We start from the raw sequence: 16,939 nt of genomic DNA, 5'->3' as shown, positions 1-16,939 counted from the left end.
AAGTTTTATATAGAACTCTTCTTATTGTAATGTTTTACCGAGAAAGTAGTTTCCCATTTAACTTACCAATTATTCTCTTTTTTTCAATAGAAAGTTTCAGTGTTTAATCCCCCCCCCCTTAAAATAGCAAGGTTTTCATTCCTTATTCAGCCTTTTGCTCTAAAAACCATTTCTGAAAGAAAATTGAGGTTGGAAGGCTCTAAAATATTAAGTTTTTATCCACTATAATATTAAAATCTGTTCGCGTCCATCTGTCTGTCTGTCTGTCTGTCTGTCTGTCTGAAGATCGATCTTCTCGAGAACCACTGCGAATCGGAAGTCAAACGAGATACCGATCAATTTGAAATTTTCCAAAGAAAACAATAGGGCCAATCTCATAATTGTACGACTTTAATTAGCGGAGATATTAATTTAAACGTTAATTAACATAACGCTATTCAGGAATTTTTATTTCTTTCCTGTCGCCATTTTGCATATGGGTGAGCAAATAAAATTCTAATAATTGTGTCAAAAGAGATTTTTTTGGCTGCTGTCCAAATCTTAAAACAACGTTTCCATCTAGAATTTCATTTTTAATTAGTTTAAAATTGGTTGCTCTATTCGGACATTTATCGTCTGTCCTTTCTTATTTTTCACATTCAACGTTCTTAAGTCTTTTCAGCATATGAAAAATGTTTCTTTAGTAATGTTTATTGATTGAAGTGTAAGTTTATCATTCACCGGCCTCATATTTGGGTACATTTAGGATGTGCGACTAATTATGTTTATTTTGTTGGACGTTTTTCCGTCACATGGGTGAGTTTTCGAATTGTAATATGTTTGTTTTCCTTCCTGTTTCGATTTTTGCAATACAGGTTGTATCATTAAAAGAACACGTTAAATTAAGATTGTTTGGATTTCTTTAAGTGAAACAGAGTTGAACAAAAAAGATTGTTTTTAAGGATTTTAACTAAAGTTTAATTGGAATCTGATGGCTTGATATTAAATTAATGCTTATTGGTATTTAATAAGTCTTGGTGCTTTAGTTTCACGTAATCAACAAAAAAGTGTGTGTCATTTTATGTAAAAAGCTGATTGTAATTGTACATAAATATTTCAGATATATACTATCAGATTTAATTCAGTTTAAAGTGAGCACATATTATAGTTGAGAATGCATATATTTTCATCTTTTGTGCTAATTGAAAATACTCATAACTTGTATTATTGATAAATATGATTAACGTTAAAGAGGTTTTTGCCAAAAATATGCTCTACTGGTGTTTTGCAAACCTTGCATTACGCATAATTATTTACTCCTTAGCGCTTTAGAAACTGATGTCAGAATAATACAAAAACATCAAATGAACAGCTCTTTCATTTTTTAAGTAGCCCGTGCAACGCCGGGCACGCAGGCTAGTAATTTATATTTTTTGTTATGGAAATCAATGTTATAATACCCCTTCCCAGGGGTGGCAAATAGGGGTGGTTGCACTCCCAAATTTTTCAATCAGAATAATAAAAAAAAATGGTCAATTCAATTAAGATAACTTAGAAAATCATTTGTCTGCATTTTCAGAACAGAAAAAAGTGATGGAAAAGAGTTTTCCTTAACTAAAAAAGTAGTCTCTTCACATGGGTTAAATATTTCAAAATTGCATTCGCTATGTTATGATGGTGCATCTCGTATGAAATGCCCGTACAGTGTTGAGACTGCGCAATTTTTACGCTTAAACTCCATGTCATTTTACATAAATTTTAATGCTCATATTATAACTTAATGTTTAGCTAGTAAGTGTTCATTGATCCCTTGTACTAGAAGCACATTTTAGCAACTGGATGTTTTATATGCTTTCTTAGAAACTCTTTGTAAAGATATGCTATTTTTGAAAAACATCCCACATCAAAAAATACTTACATGTCTACAAATATATCTTGAGGCTTTTTACTTGACGATCTCTGAGTGACACACGATGGTATTCAAGAGTGAAATATATAAAAGTTCCCTGGAAGAATTACTGGAAAGCAACCTTTTCAATGATAGGAAATCAGATGTCATTTGAATAGGTATGACTTAGTTTGAATTTTTGTTTACTTTACTTATACTGTGGAGCGTTTTTTGAACAATGCAACGCTCTAACACAAAACTTTCAATCCATTAATCTTAATTCTTGGATTGACAATTGAAACTCTTAGTAATTTTTGCACTAATGCATGCTTGAACCAGGTGTGGAACTTGGTGACGGAACTTTCCATTACAGTTTTTACTATAGGGTATACCGGGGCACGTTTAGGCAGTGCCCTTTTTCAAAACCAATTATAACTGGAGAGCCAACAGTCACACCAGATTGATGCTACTCCCTAGCAAATTTTCCCACAAGTTTTTGAGCATTAGTCCAGCTTTGGTCCAGCATGCAGAAAGAATAATCTGTTTTTTACCAAGTTGAGTGAATTTTTTGTTGAACGTTTTGAAGCTAATCATGAATAAATAATACCTAGTTAAGAAAAAACAAATTAATAAAAATAGCAGAATTTTATCCTTTTTTGAGAATTGTATTTGTATGACCTGAAATGTTTTTTTTTTTGCACGTTAAAAATAAATCTAAACTTGGCGACGGTGCAAGTTTAACGTAGGAGCACCTTTACGATCGTTCTTACTGTGTCTGACTTAAACATGCCCTTGACACTTTTTTTGCTCCAAAATATCTCAAACCTTTTTAGTATTTCCAGGCTATTTAGTTTAGAAAATTACAATTTAATTTTTATTAAGTTTACGCATTCATATCTTACAATCATTTTAGTGCTTCATCCCCTTTCGGCTTTTTCTTTATACACTATTCAGTCTGTAACAAATTTGCTTTATATTAGCGATAGTAAGACATTATGTTCAAAACACTAACAGAACCACGCAAGGTGTCAAAATAAATATGCGTAAATGTGCCCTGTGTCCGGGGCAAGTTTACGCAACCAACTTGCACTCAAAAATAATCTTTTTAACGGTTAAAAACAGAAGCTGAGCAACAACTGCATATACCAATTTTAACTCCATTAAATGCTTTATAAAGCCACAATGTCTAAAATTTCCTAAATTAAAATTAGAAAGTTCATTGAAAATAATCTGCGTAAAAGTGCCCCGGTCTACCCTATTCCAATGTACAAGAGGTGACAAACCCACATGAAATTTTAGTCAAAATATTAAATCAATATTTTGAACAGAATGATCAATTCAGTTTCTCAAGAAATAGAGACAGGATTTGATGAGATATATTTATCATTGGTCTTAAGTTCAATATTACGTAGGTCGGTTATAGAAAACAAAAAAGAAAATATTACACTTATAAGTAAAATTTACAGCATGAGGGAAGAGGAAATTTTTTGTGAATTGCCACTATTTTTAATGACGGAAATTAAATACTATCCCAATTTAAAGTTTTCTTGGTTACTTTAAAGAGAGGAATCTGAAGGAAATGTGTTTTTTAACATAATTTTCTTACTTCCTTTGTTTTTTGACAGTTTCAATCAGGTCAGTCATTTGAAAGATTACTTTTGCATTTCAACTTCAATATTGCCTTATTATTCTTAACATTAAAACCATTTTATTATCACTTCCTGTTAACCAATACATATTTTATGCCGCACTGAGGAGATTCATGTTCAAGAAGAACGACCCCCCAAACAAAATGTTGCCCCTGCCCTTTCCCCCCACCAGATTGGACAAGGTGTACACACTTACTTTTTTTTTCTATAGATGGGGAAAGCGATCTAGGTAAAACACTGTACTGATGATTCCATTCAATAATTAATGGACGAATTGCGATATTATGTACCCTGGAGTTTGAAATTAATGAGTTAAATGTAATCTTTTGCATTGGCTTTCAACTTCAATATTACTCCTATAGCAAAAAAAAAAAAAAAAAAGAGTTATATTTAAATTACTTTGTGAGTTCTTTTATTGATAGTTTTAAACATTATATGTATGTCATAAAGAAATTAATAAAAAAATATTTAATGGGATATTTAAATTCATTTTATGCCTTTGAGAGAGGTATGTGCTCCCCTAAAATCAGCTACTGAGCAGGCAATTAATGCAGATCATTGACACAAAAACAGATTTGTAAAACATAATTTTCAGAAAGGTCATTAATCACGCCTTGTGAAGGGGGAGTAGTTTTATAACTCGAAGAATTAAAATTATATCATATATGACAGTTCTCTAGAAAGGGGCAATTTCTTATCCAAGGCTTAAAGCAACTTTAGAAAAAGTGTTTATTTCTTTTTTATTGTTACGTATTTATCATCGTGTAATGAGCAAAATTGCAGGCATTTAAGTGCTAAATAATGCTTATTTACGTTGTGGAGGCATAATATAAGTACTAAAATGTCATTACCATCCACTGTCCCTAGTTTGAGCTTTTTTTAATGGTCTGCCTGGACGGCCTCAGATGAAATTTGAAATTGTAATTTTTTTTGCTTGATGGCATAGATTATTATTTTTCTTGCATAGTTAAAATTTGTCTCCAGCATATTGCGTCATTACCATCCTACAGTTTTTACAGTCTTTATGACCACTAGGTGCAACTAGTAGCTCAAATCGCTTTCAGGTTTAACAGCAGCCATCAGAATCTTGTTGACATAATAAGAATTTTGTGTTTAGAAATTTAAGTTTCCTGAATATGTGTATGTAGTATCAAAGTAAAATCTAAAAAAATGAGCGCACTGAGCTCCAAATAGTTTCATGTGGCAGTTCGCTCTTTAAAAATTTCAAAGAAAGAACATTATGAAGAAGAATCGAAAAAAGTTAACAAATTAAAGTAAACAGAAAAAAGTAAACACAAAAAAGAAGGCATGTAATTTGAAGACATCAGCAACAAAACTTCGTTAAATCCAATATTGTGAGAATGGGATCATCACTCACCTTTTTGGTTATAGGTATTTTCAATGCAAACATAAATATTATTAAAAAAGTGACTGAGTGGTAGAATTTTTTTTATTTGTACAAAGGGTCAAAAACTGTCATTAGAAGAGTCTACATTTCAGTATACAATTTATTTTTTTTCTGAACAAAAAACTATTCCATTGTAGTCTGAAATCTTAAACCTGATACTTATATTATTGCTTACAATATGCTTTAGCTTTCTAGAACCAAAGCTTTAAAAAAAAAAATTACAATTGAGAATTGATACAGCTACATGTTGCATCAAGTTTTTGTAACAGCGCATATCCATCTCGTTTATTTTATTACCTTACTTGTATTATTTTTTGTTTTTAAGCATAGCATTCATTTAATGCGTGATATTAGTCTAATGTTTTGATGCAGATCGTCCGGGCCAGGCTTGAACACTTGTTCTTCTGGTTACCATTCAAATGATCTGCCGATCGAGCCATTCAGCGGTGTCGAACACAGCGCAAGATAAACTTATAAATTTAAACGAAAACCTCAGTCCGGTGCTTTAAAACATGTTTTTTTTGACAGAAAAATTTTTTTTAGACAGTGGGTCTATTTTTTGTCATCAGCCTGCACGATAAGATGTAAAATGAGATGTAAATCAAAGAAATCGATCTTGCTTAGGAACAAAAAAGAGGCTACAGAAATAATATATAAGGATATACATGGCGAATTTTTAAAATCAATTCTGGCAGACTATAATTTGATAAAATAGGAAAATATGATTTAAAAAAAAAAGAAAACATTGTTTAGCAGACAATTTATTTTCAAACACTGTTGATATACAATATAACAATTAAATATATTCATTAAAATGTGTTCTATCCCATTCGCTAATCCATGTATAACAACCTTGCATATTTTTTTCTACACTGTGTTTAAAAGAAAATGGATTGATATTCTTTTCATGAATCTCAATAGCTTCTTTTTCTATTTCGTCTAATTTCTCTTTACTGACGGGAATAGCATCAAAAGGCATTTTCTGAGCTACCTAAAAGGCAAAAGATTTCTATTAATTAATTCATAAAATGCTAATGTTAAAATTGTATTAATGATAAAAAATTTAAAAAAAAAATAAAATAACCAAGTTCAAAATTGCTCTAAAAAGTGAAAAATAATTTTATTCTGTAAACACCATCGATAATACTTTTAAACATAATTTTTGAAGTTGGCGCAAAAACAAAAAGTAAAATCCAGTGCGTAACCATGCTTTCTTCAGGGTTCATACTCTATTTGAATGAAAAAATTCCATGACTTTTCCAAGACTTTTTCATGACTTTAATGAAAATTTTCATGACCTCGTTACAAGAAGAGAATAGCACTATTTAATCTCAAACTTGGTAATATTTGGAAATGAGCATTAGCAAAACGTCTATATGAATGCCACAGCCTTATTGAAGCACTTACTCATAATGGAAAAAAAATAAGTGCACACTTAAAAAACTAAACTATTCTTATTTGTCTTCATCATGTAAATTTAAGTAAAGTAAAAATGCAGTGAAGCGAATATGATGATGCTTAAAAGTCTGATATGTTTTTTTAAAAACAGGCAGAATGATATTGAATGGGACAAAGGTTAATAGTAAAGGTTGTGTGTACCGGAGCGTTATCATTGTGAAGGAATCATCCTTACAATCGCCCTAGCGAGCTCCAACTCACTCATGTTTCTTCTAAATTTTTGTCAATCGTAAAACGACCACTCTCTTTGATTTTTTGGAAGATTTTTTCAACGTTTTCATAATTTCGAGACGTTGAAGGGCGCTCAGAGCGAGCATGATCTTCAACATTCATACTACCGCGTTTAAAGCGCCCAAACCACTCGAAAACTTATGTACAGCTCATAGCATCGGTCTTGAAAGCTTGTTGAAACATTTGGAAGCTAATCGGCTGCCCACTTTTCAAGCAGGAGAAGCAAAATTACAAGTTTAGTTTGTTCTTTTAAATCTGCCAGGTAATGAGTTTGCAAGAGGAAAGAAACAGCACCTGAGAAAACCAATCTTACGATCAGACGGTATCAATTAAACTGACGCCACGCACAGCTGGTTTGTGAAGGCCTCTACTTGAGCCATCTAGCTGGAGAACACTCTACTACATCTAGGATTGGCATCGCACCATTAGTCCGGTTTCTTTTGGGTCCCCCCTCGTATGAACTGATAACCGCCTCCTTTTTGAAGTTGGTTAAAAATGAAAACTATCACTTTGGAAAAATTAAATGAAAGTGTAACATTTTAAGTAGGAATCATTTTGTAAAGGATCAGGGAAAACACTTATTTTATATAGCAGTAAGTTACTGTCCCTAAGCCAGGGTCAAGGCAGAACCACATGCAAAATACCAGTCAGCCCGGTTATCACATCCAGAGACTGCAGTTTTGTTCTTATTAGTACTCTTCAGTCTGGATTAGTGCTGTTATTCACTAATCCAGACTGAAGAGTTCTAATAAAAGTTATCCACCTTCGTGCAACAGTTTTTAGACAACTTTAAGTAATTAAATTTAAGAACATTTAAGAACCTGTTGAACATAATTTACATTATCATATTGCTGTTAATTGAAGAATAGTTATTTTTATCATGTTAAAAAATTTAAAAATAAGTGTAAAAATAATAACTAATGAAAAAAATACTGTGTCATTAGTAGCAAAGGATAACACCAAATTAGGGAAATGAATAAATGAATAGTTAACAACATCTTGCATTAAAAGAAACACAAAGATAAAATTAGCTAAATGAGCTTCATCTTTGAATTCCAAAAATGTATTTCAGTTAGAAATTTTTAAAGTCTTCCTGCTGAATTTAACTGGGAACTTTTAAATCTCAGATTTACATGTTAATAGTTTTTCTGTGCAGCACTTTCTACTTGTCACTTAAAACTTCTTTTTATGAAGCAAATTGCAGTCTAATACATTTTGCAAAATAGGAAACATTTTGTATTAGTGCATTTAATTATCTGACTTAAAAAATATTAGAATTTATCAAATAAAAATTTAAATATTTAGACACAAATCATAATACCACAAGAAATTTTTGCCTAAGTCCAATTAGATATTATTAATTTAGATATTAGTCTACTTATCCAAAGCAGTGAAAAAAAAAATGAACGTAAACAAAAAAGCTCAGTTTTAAATTCATTTCAATGTTATATCAAATTCTAATTTATTTTTTTATTTCAATGTAACACTTCATTCATTAATGCAAATTTCTTATTTCATTGTATGATATTTAATATTTGATACATACATTTTACAATTTTCTATATTTTAAATCAAATTTTTATGATTACAATAAAAATCTTTAAAACTTAATGTTAATATTCATCTGATATATAAATGCGCTGCCATAAAAAAAAAAGAAATATATATATATAGAGAGAGAGAGCTTTTAAAATAAACCAATCAATATTTCACATAATATTGAGTATAAACAACTCACGATTTTTGTTTCGGGGAGGGTCTTAACAAACACATTTCTTGAGAAATATAGACAATCAATAAAATTTGATTTCAATCGTATATTCTATTGGTTTTTGTTACATTGGGTTGTTTAAATGAGAGGGCAATGTCGTATATTAAATCTGAAGTGTGCATGACAATAACTTTACCCCAGTTAAATATTTTATGTCTTTTTAACGACTCAAAAGAATAGATGTGTGTACTCATGTACTCGCATTCAAAGAAAGAATTAACGCTTATTAAATTTAGATCTTTTTGACAATTAAAATATGTTAAACAGAGTGCCATAGTGACATGAGTGTTAAACATAGTGTTCAGGCACTTTTAAATAGAAAGAATTTTGGTATTTTTGTTTGCGTTAAATGTTTAAAATCTGAAAGAAAAGAATTGTTTTGTGAGAAATGATGTTTGCAATAAATACAATGAACATAAAACTGCAGATAAAGCAGATATTGTACGATTATTCAATAATAATAATTTTTTAAATGAAATTAAAAAATTAATGAGTAAAAATAAAATAGTAAGAAAAATTTTTTTAGCAGAAAAAAAAGTATAGAATGTTTTTTTTTTTTTTTTTTGGGGGGGGGGAGTTTTGAAATACATTTTGAAGGGGGTTTGAACTTAAAAAACCCATCCTTTGTATAAGCCCCTGATACAACTGCACATTTGATAATTTGATGTAAAAATGTTTCTCTATTAAGAAAAACAAATGTTGATTTGTTATTGCTGTTATTAATTTTTAGTCTAGAATTTTTTATTTACCGAAAAATTGTGTACAAATTGATATTTTGTCCAAGTAAGTTTTTTCCAGGATGGAAAAACTGCACAACCCATCTGGTGGTTTAGAGTTGCTATAGTAGTTAGTGGGTTAGTTGGTGGTTTGTAGTTTTAGCAATGAAATTAAGTATGTTACAGGGAATTACAAAAACTATTTTCATTTTAAATGCAGCTAATATGCTTTGAAAAAACATGTTTAAAAATTTTCCTGTTATTAATTAATTTATTTAAAAATTTAGCTATATAACTTTTTATGCTTTTGATAAAATAACTTGAATTCTCATACTCTATGATTTACAAGTCATTAAACACCAAGTTAATATCAAGTAAAATAATGTTACTTACTCTATTAAGGAAGGGATACACTTCACTGTACTCAGCTTTTCCACCAACTTCTATAACAATCCTTCCAGCTCTGACAGCAGTAACATAATGATGAACACTGCCCTTTCCACCACCCATTCTTTTACCAATGCTCTGCAGTGAAAATAATTTATTGTTTCTAAGTACTAACTTGTAATAAGAGTATTTAATAAACACATTTCAAATAACATTGATTAATGTGTCAGTTAAAAATTAAAGTTAAAAATGTATGAGCAAGAAATATAATAATTCAAATAAGTTTCAATAAATTACTTCATGATTCTATAAACATAAAACCTTGAATCAAGGGCCGTTAAGTAATTTTAAATGGGTTCAGATACTTTTGAAAAATGTTCTTCCAGGTTCAGGGGGAAAAAAATCCTATGTCATACAAAATTTTTTATTTTCACTCCCAAGTTTAAATACAATACAGTTGAACTTACTTATATGCATGGAATATTATGCCATGGAAGTCTTCCAGTGTAATAATTCATCACTCACATTTCAGTAGAAATTTTCATTTTAACAAAGACTAAACGCTTTTTGATTAATTTTGTTTTCATGATGTGTAAAAGTATTTTGATATGATAACATGCAGGCAGCATAAAATATATAATTTTGTTGTTTCCAAATCTATTTGTATCAGTTTTGTTGTAACATTTGTATGTATGTTTGCGTAATGTAGCAGTACTTCACGCAGTGTAAAAATTTTAAGTCATAGAATGGTAAAATTTCGTATACACAACTCCTACAGTGTCAAGTTGTACATTTTTCTTGCTGATTGCAACCGAATATTCCAAAAAAGATGTTTTTTTTTTGTTCTTTCTGACAAAAGAATACTAATTTTAAGCCATCTTTGTATCAAGTTAATGTTTCCAAGGCATCTATTAATCCATCTTTAGGAGCCAATAAATATTCTGTGCAACTTAGTGAAAGCCACCTCTAAATACATTTTTATTACTTTACTTAATGCAGAAAGGATTTTCTTCAGCAGCAAAAAATTTCTATCCCAGATTTTAATGCAAATCATTTTTAAGCTCTTAAAAAAATTGAAGAAAATATAAATAAAGCACCTTAAATTAAACAGAACCTTGAACTTTTAAGGCTCAGATTTTTGAGACTTTACTGTAATTAAAAATGCACTATCAGGTGCCCTTTTTCTGGTATTGCTTGACATTACCCCAAAATTGTAGCAGTTTCGTTCAGCTCACTACACTTGCTTATCAGATGCTACCAATGTATCAGGTGTGGCTTCTATAACATGCTTATTTAGTTTTGTAAACAGTCTGGCTCAGCAGTACTCAACAAACTGTTATTATACAGCGAAACTTCTCAAGAGTGACCAACCTCCCTTCCGAGAAAAAGCAGTCGTTAAGAGAGGTGGTCGCTCAAAGAAGTATGAATTTAAAAAAATTGCCGAAAGAATTTCTGCAAAAATAGTACTATAAATTTACAAATTTTATAAAACAAAGAAACATGAAAATTAATTGAGTTTGCTATTTATCGAATACTGCATCATATAAGCATATGACATACTGCATCATATAAGCCTATGACTACACATGAATTTTTAAACTTTCTTAAAATGTGAAGAAATTTCAGATGGTTTCATATTTTTTGCTTTTTGAGACAATACTTGTCTCTCTAGAAGAATTTTCAATTTGCCTTCTTTTTACACCTTGAGAAGGGCGTTCATATAGGGGGGCAAGGGGGGCTCAAGGTCCCCCCTTTGAAATGAGAACTTCCTTGCTTTTAGTGCGTTTTTCTTTGCAAAAATGTATAAAAATTTCTTTTCCACCCACTAATGAATAAGTTATTAAAAATATCAAATTTTTATATCTTTAATCTGTACTGAAATCGGTTTTCACGGGAAAAATATTCTGCTAAACCATGGGGAAAATTTTTGAGCCCCCCTTAAAATTTTGCATATGGGCGCCCTTGCACCTTGACGTTTGAAAGTTTCCCATTCTTTACGAATTTTAACTTTATCCTTCAAAATTTTAGTAATTTGAGTTGTTGCACTACTGAAAACATTTGCTAACTTCCTTTCTGAATTTCCTTTTTTCCTGAGAATCAATCACTTCTATCCGCTGCTCCAACGTTAAAGTAATTTGTTTACTAGACATGTTTTAAGTACTAGATTTTAGTTGAAATGCATTGTCATTCCATCCTGTACTCAAATTCATACCAAACGTGTTCACCTAGGGATCGAGACCCTAGGGATTATCAGCAATGTGACTTTTCACTTGTCATTAATTCCTTACACCTGTTGCCCATTAGTTAACAATGTGTGAAGGTCAACTGAACAGTTTTGAATGTTAATTTTTTTTTAAATTACTTTTTTTTGTGGGGAAAAGTATGCAAGCAAATTTTTGGATGAAGGGCCAGCCGGTGATCATTCATAGAGGGTTGGCTGGTCGCTTCTAGAAGACTTTTAACATTGAGTAAATAGGGAGAAAAATCAAATTTTTTTTGATAAACTATAGAAAATTCTTTCCAATAATAAGATTTTTGAAAACACTGATGACAGCTCTAAATTATATAAAAATGTCCCATAGTTATTTCATGAGTATAACTGTTATTTTTCTCAGACAGCAAGAGAAAAAATTACTTTTCACAACAAACATCTTTTTCCGTAAAAAATGGTCAGAAAACTCAATTTTCAACCAAAAATAAGGATAAAAAGCTTTATTTTGAAATTCAAGACATACTTTTTTAGACACTGGTTTCCACAATGGGTCGATTCTCCAAACAGCAAACATTCTCCTAGTATCTAGTTCTCTATTAACAGTGTTTCTTATGACTTCAATGCTGCCATACTTGAGGTATCCAGCACTTAATGCCTGAAAAATAAAATATTTAAAACTTTTCGTTATAATAGAAATTAGCAAGTTAATTTAAAGTGAATTTGCAAGGATTAAAATAGTTAAAAATATTAGGTGAACAAATTAATCAATGTTGTAAAAATACAAAAATATTAGAGCAAACTTTCTTTCAACGTTTACAAGGAAACCATTTTTATGAGATCGCTTAAAGTTTTTGATAGGAAACAATTGTTATCAAAGAAACTTAATGAAACACAGTTAGTTTTATTAAAAAGTAACCGTGTTTGTAATTTTATTTAAAATGTCAATAAAATGTCATTAATCAATAAAGTATCAACAATAGTTAAAACACCAGGGTTCATACCCTTTAGGCAAAAAAAAATTCAAGCACTTTTCAAGTACTTTTCAAGGTAAAAAATTTTGTTTTCAAGGCAATATCATAAATTTGTACTAAAAATATTGTATGCAGATTTCATTTACTACAAACACATGGAAATAAGGCAATAATACAAAAAAGTATAGGAAAACAAAATTGCTTTTTCTACAACGAGAGACGCTTTGATGAAAGATCTACTGCATTGAAAGTTTTTCTGAAAATGTTTGAAAAGTATACCAAGAGGTTTAATTTTGAGGTTTTTCAAAGGTTGCAGCAGTCAGAGGTTTGTAGATTTTCTAGTATCAGCAAATTAATACTTAAAAAAAAACCTTTCACAAGTGCTTTTAACTTTTATGGGAAGAAACTAAAATACCCAAGTTCAATGGCATTGCCAGAGATGAGTTTTTGAAGTCACTCCCCCCCCCCCCCCCCGGTTTGAACATTTATTTCCAATATCTATACAGTGGTACAATATAAGGGCGGTTAGGACAAAAACACTACCCAGAAAGTTATTTCAGTTTGCACTAATAAGTTCTAAAAATATTATGTTTGCAAATCATTTATAAGTATGCAAATCAATTATTCGTATGTATTTATTAGCTGTTCAGCCAATAAGGCATTTCAACTGTCCTCGAGTAAATTTAAAAATTAGGAAGTAAGAAAAGTTTATGAAAGTCCACAGTCCAGTCTCTTCACCTCAAAATATACAAAAGCAGCTTAAGCAGTGATAAATACTCTGAATGCAAACTTGAGTCTATTCAGCTTTCATTGATTAACTTGCAATCAGGGCCGGATTACTAAATAGGCAAAGTAGGCAGTAGCCTAGGGGCCCCGAGGTTCTGAGGGGCCCCGGAGAAATATATTAGTAGAAAATACGTTAAAAAAAGTTAAATTTTCCTCAAAAAAGGCCCCTTCCCCTTCCCTGTTTCTATGCAATAAAAGTATATGCGTGTGCACGTTTGCGAGTGAAAAATTTAGACACTGCAGATCCCCCCCATACCTCTCCCCCCATTTTTTGACCTTGCCATGGCTCTAGGGGGCCCCATCACTTCTAATGCCTATGGGCTTCCGAATCCTTAATCCGGCCTTGCTTGCAATAGACAATAAATGTGCAAGTTGAGATTTATAGAGCCATATTTCGAAATTGAAAAGATCCACAAGAAGTTGACATATATTATGACAAAAGTAGTTGGGAAAAAAAGGGTTATTGTTGAAATTAGAATTTAAATTTAGAAAGGCAATAATATTCAGGTGTAATTGTGATTTGTGAATTCATAAAAAATCACCTGAAAGTTTTAAAGAGCAAAATGGAGCGAGGGGGGGGGGAATAATTTTTAAAACTAAGACCCTTATTACTTGAATATACATATGTACAACAATAACTTTTGCTATGCATACAATTCATAAAATAGTTTATTAAGTCAAAATATTCTGCATAGAAATACCATGCCCAGGGCCTGTTGATAACCAGCAACAGGCACTGGGCCTAGCTAGGCTGGTACTTGTCAATTTATTAGATCCAAATGAAGATGAATGACCCTCCTTAAGCTATCTACTCCTTTGCTGATTAAAGCCTCTTTCAGTAAGCTCCAAGTACCCACAACCTTAATAAAGTAGTAACTTTGAACATTTGAGGAAAAGGGGAAAATTGGAGATATAGGGAGGTAAAAGCATAAAAACGAACACTATTGAATTTCAAGTGAATAATCATAACACAACCACCCCTGTTATACACCTTATTTATTTTAGCAGACATAAAAAAATGATGTACTTATAAATAAAATTATATAAATCAACTTTATATTTAAAATACAAACTTTAAGTTAATTTGTTAGATGCTCAACTGCTGAAATTTAAATTTTTTTTAAAAAAATCTGTTATGAACAAAAATTAGGTAAAGATAATCATTCAAAATTGCAAAAATAAATAAGCAAATAATTAAACAAGACCAAGATAATAAATTCTTTAGCTCTTTAGTTATTAAAATAAAAAATAAAATAAGCTAATCTGATGTAACAGTATCAAAATAACTACTAATTGCCAAAAATATAAAAATATTTACAAAATGCAAAAGGATTGAGATCTCAAACAAGGGAAGCAAATTTTCGCGAATTAAGTTTAATGCTGTCATATTTCCCATAAAATAAACTTATATTTTACTGAAATTAAACATAAAATATGCTAATCTACGGTAGCAAATATGAAAATAACATCCGGTTAGTGAATATGTTTAAATATTTGCAAGATGCAAAAAGATTGAAATTTCAAACACGAGAAGCAATTTTTCGCAAAGTCTGAGTTCGTTCGACGTGGCATGTTTCCCATGAAATAAATTTATTTGTTTTTGATTAAAATTAAACGAAAAATATACTAATCTAAGGTAGCATATGCGAAACTAACATTTGATTAGCCAAAATATGTAAATATTTGCATGATGCAAAAAGATTGAAATTTCAAACACAACAGCAATTTTCCGCGAAACCCGAGTAAGTTCAATGTTGTCATGGTTTCCAAATTAATTACTTTGTTAATTAATGAAATTAAACAAAAAATAAACTAATCTAAGGTACCATATGTCAAAATATCTTTCGGTTGTAAAAAACATCAAAATATTTACAAGATGCAAAAGGATTGAAATCCCAAACACGGAAGCAATTTTTCGCGATGTTGCATACTGAACACATGTTCAGAAAATTGCATTGGTGAAATACTTTTTTAAAAATTCTAAGCACAATTCGTTGATTTTTGAGAGAATTTAAGCACTAAGAAACTTTTTCAAGGTTTTAAAACTTTTTCAAGGTTTTCAAGCACTTGAAAATGAACTTTTTTTTTTCAAGCACTTTTCAAGGTTTTTCAAGGGCGTACGAACCCTGAAACACACATCAAAAAGCATTTTTGCATAAAGAATATTTTTGAACTATATTTGCAGTACTACCAATTTTAAAAGCAACAATATATATAAGATTAACTAGCTACAATTTGATTCATGATACAATGTTTTTTATATCAAAGCTGATGTATGTTGAGTAAAAAAATATTAAATAAAAACAAAAAACCCGACTGCATAAAAAGCAAAAAAACTAAAAAGAAAAATGTATAAATCCAGTAGTTTAGAATGTTATTAAGTACTACTGAATAACTACACCGTTGAAACAGTTTTATAACCGTACACAGATAAGGCAAATCATAAATTCAAAAGCAGAATAGAAGGATCAACAGTCAGGGTCCATTCCTTTCTGATTCAAAGAACCCCGTAAAATTTGAATGGTCCCCAACTGTTGATCCTTCTATTCTGCTTTTGAATTATGATTTGCCTTATCTATCTACGGTTATAAAACTATTTCAACGGTGTAGTTATTCAGTAGTACTTAATAACATTCTAAACTACTAGATTGATACATTTTTATTTTTAGTTTTTTTTGGTTTTTACGCAGTCGGGTTTTTTATTTTTATTTAATAATTTTTTATTTTACACTTTTTAGTTAATTTTTATTGACTTAGTTATTGTGATTATAAGATGGTACATTTCGCAACTTTGTCATTTCATTGGGAGAGTTTGTTTGTATCGTGAGGTTTATTAAGTAACTTGCGGTGGTCTAAACTACTTATAATTAGTCCTTTTAGGGACCTAACTCGGCTTAAAGCTACATGTGCTTGATTTTCGGCAAAAATTCGCGAACTTAAGTCAACCAGAGCACAGCTATATAAACAGCCTGTATAACTCATGATGACGCAAAATCAGAAACGTCGTCAGTCAAGTCTTTCTTGCAAAACTAAAAAAGCCTCTCAAGAAAGTACATGTCGCGACACTCAGTCCCTTGAAAAAGGCAAAAACAAATGCAACATGTTACAAATGAAAATCGAATTAATAGACTCTCTTTCTTTTGGTGCTTATTGCACGTGTTTATTTTGATGAGGACTACAATTTTAATGTCTTGCCTTCGTTACGCATAATATATATTTTATTACAGTACAGAATACATATAAAGAACATATGAAAGAATTTACATCAGAAAGAGGGGAAAGTACATCCAAAGCGAGGGTGTCTTGACCCACCGCCTCAAGTGGGAGAAGCAATCGCTTAGATCACTCAGCCAATGAGACCCCAATTAGTAGACTTAGTAAACAAAAAATTACAGACAGCGAGAACTACCTGCGTGCGACACAGTGTGCAACACCCAACGTGTGCCGATCCCAAACTGACAAAATATGGCAACTGGTTGTTGA

The 16,939-nt window shown here is 30.9% G+C and overlaps 1 protein-coding gene across 1 annotated transcript in view; it reads right to left on the bottom strand.

The window, feature by feature from the left end:
* Positions 1–5,677: 5,677 nt before the first annotated feature.
* Positions 5,678–16,939, bottom strand: part of LOC129227221 (39S ribosomal protein L16, mitochondrial-like) — a 39,874-nt gene continuing 28,612 nt past the window's right edge. The window contains exons 4-6 of the mRNA XM_054861728.1: positions 12,223–12,354; positions 9,494–9,625; positions 5,678–5,915 (exon numbers count right to left, since the gene is read on the bottom strand). Coding sequence (XP_054717703.1) covers positions 5,721–5,915; positions 9,494–9,625; positions 12,223–12,354 — 459 coding nt within the window. The 3' untranslated portion in view covers positions 5,678–5,720. The remainder of the gene's footprint in view (positions 5,916–9,493; positions 9,626–12,222; positions 12,355–16,939) is intronic.

Source organism: Uloborus diversus, chromosome 8 (assembly GCF_026930045.1).
Source record: "Uloborus diversus isolate 005 chromosome 8, Udiv.v.3.1, whole genome shotgun sequence".
In the NCBI taxonomy this organism is placed as follows: Eukaryota; Metazoa; Arthropoda; class Arachnida; order Araneae; family Uloboridae; genus Uloborus; species Uloborus diversus.
Note: the sequence above shows the minus strand (reverse complement) of the source record. Positions and strands in the feature narration are given on the sequence as shown.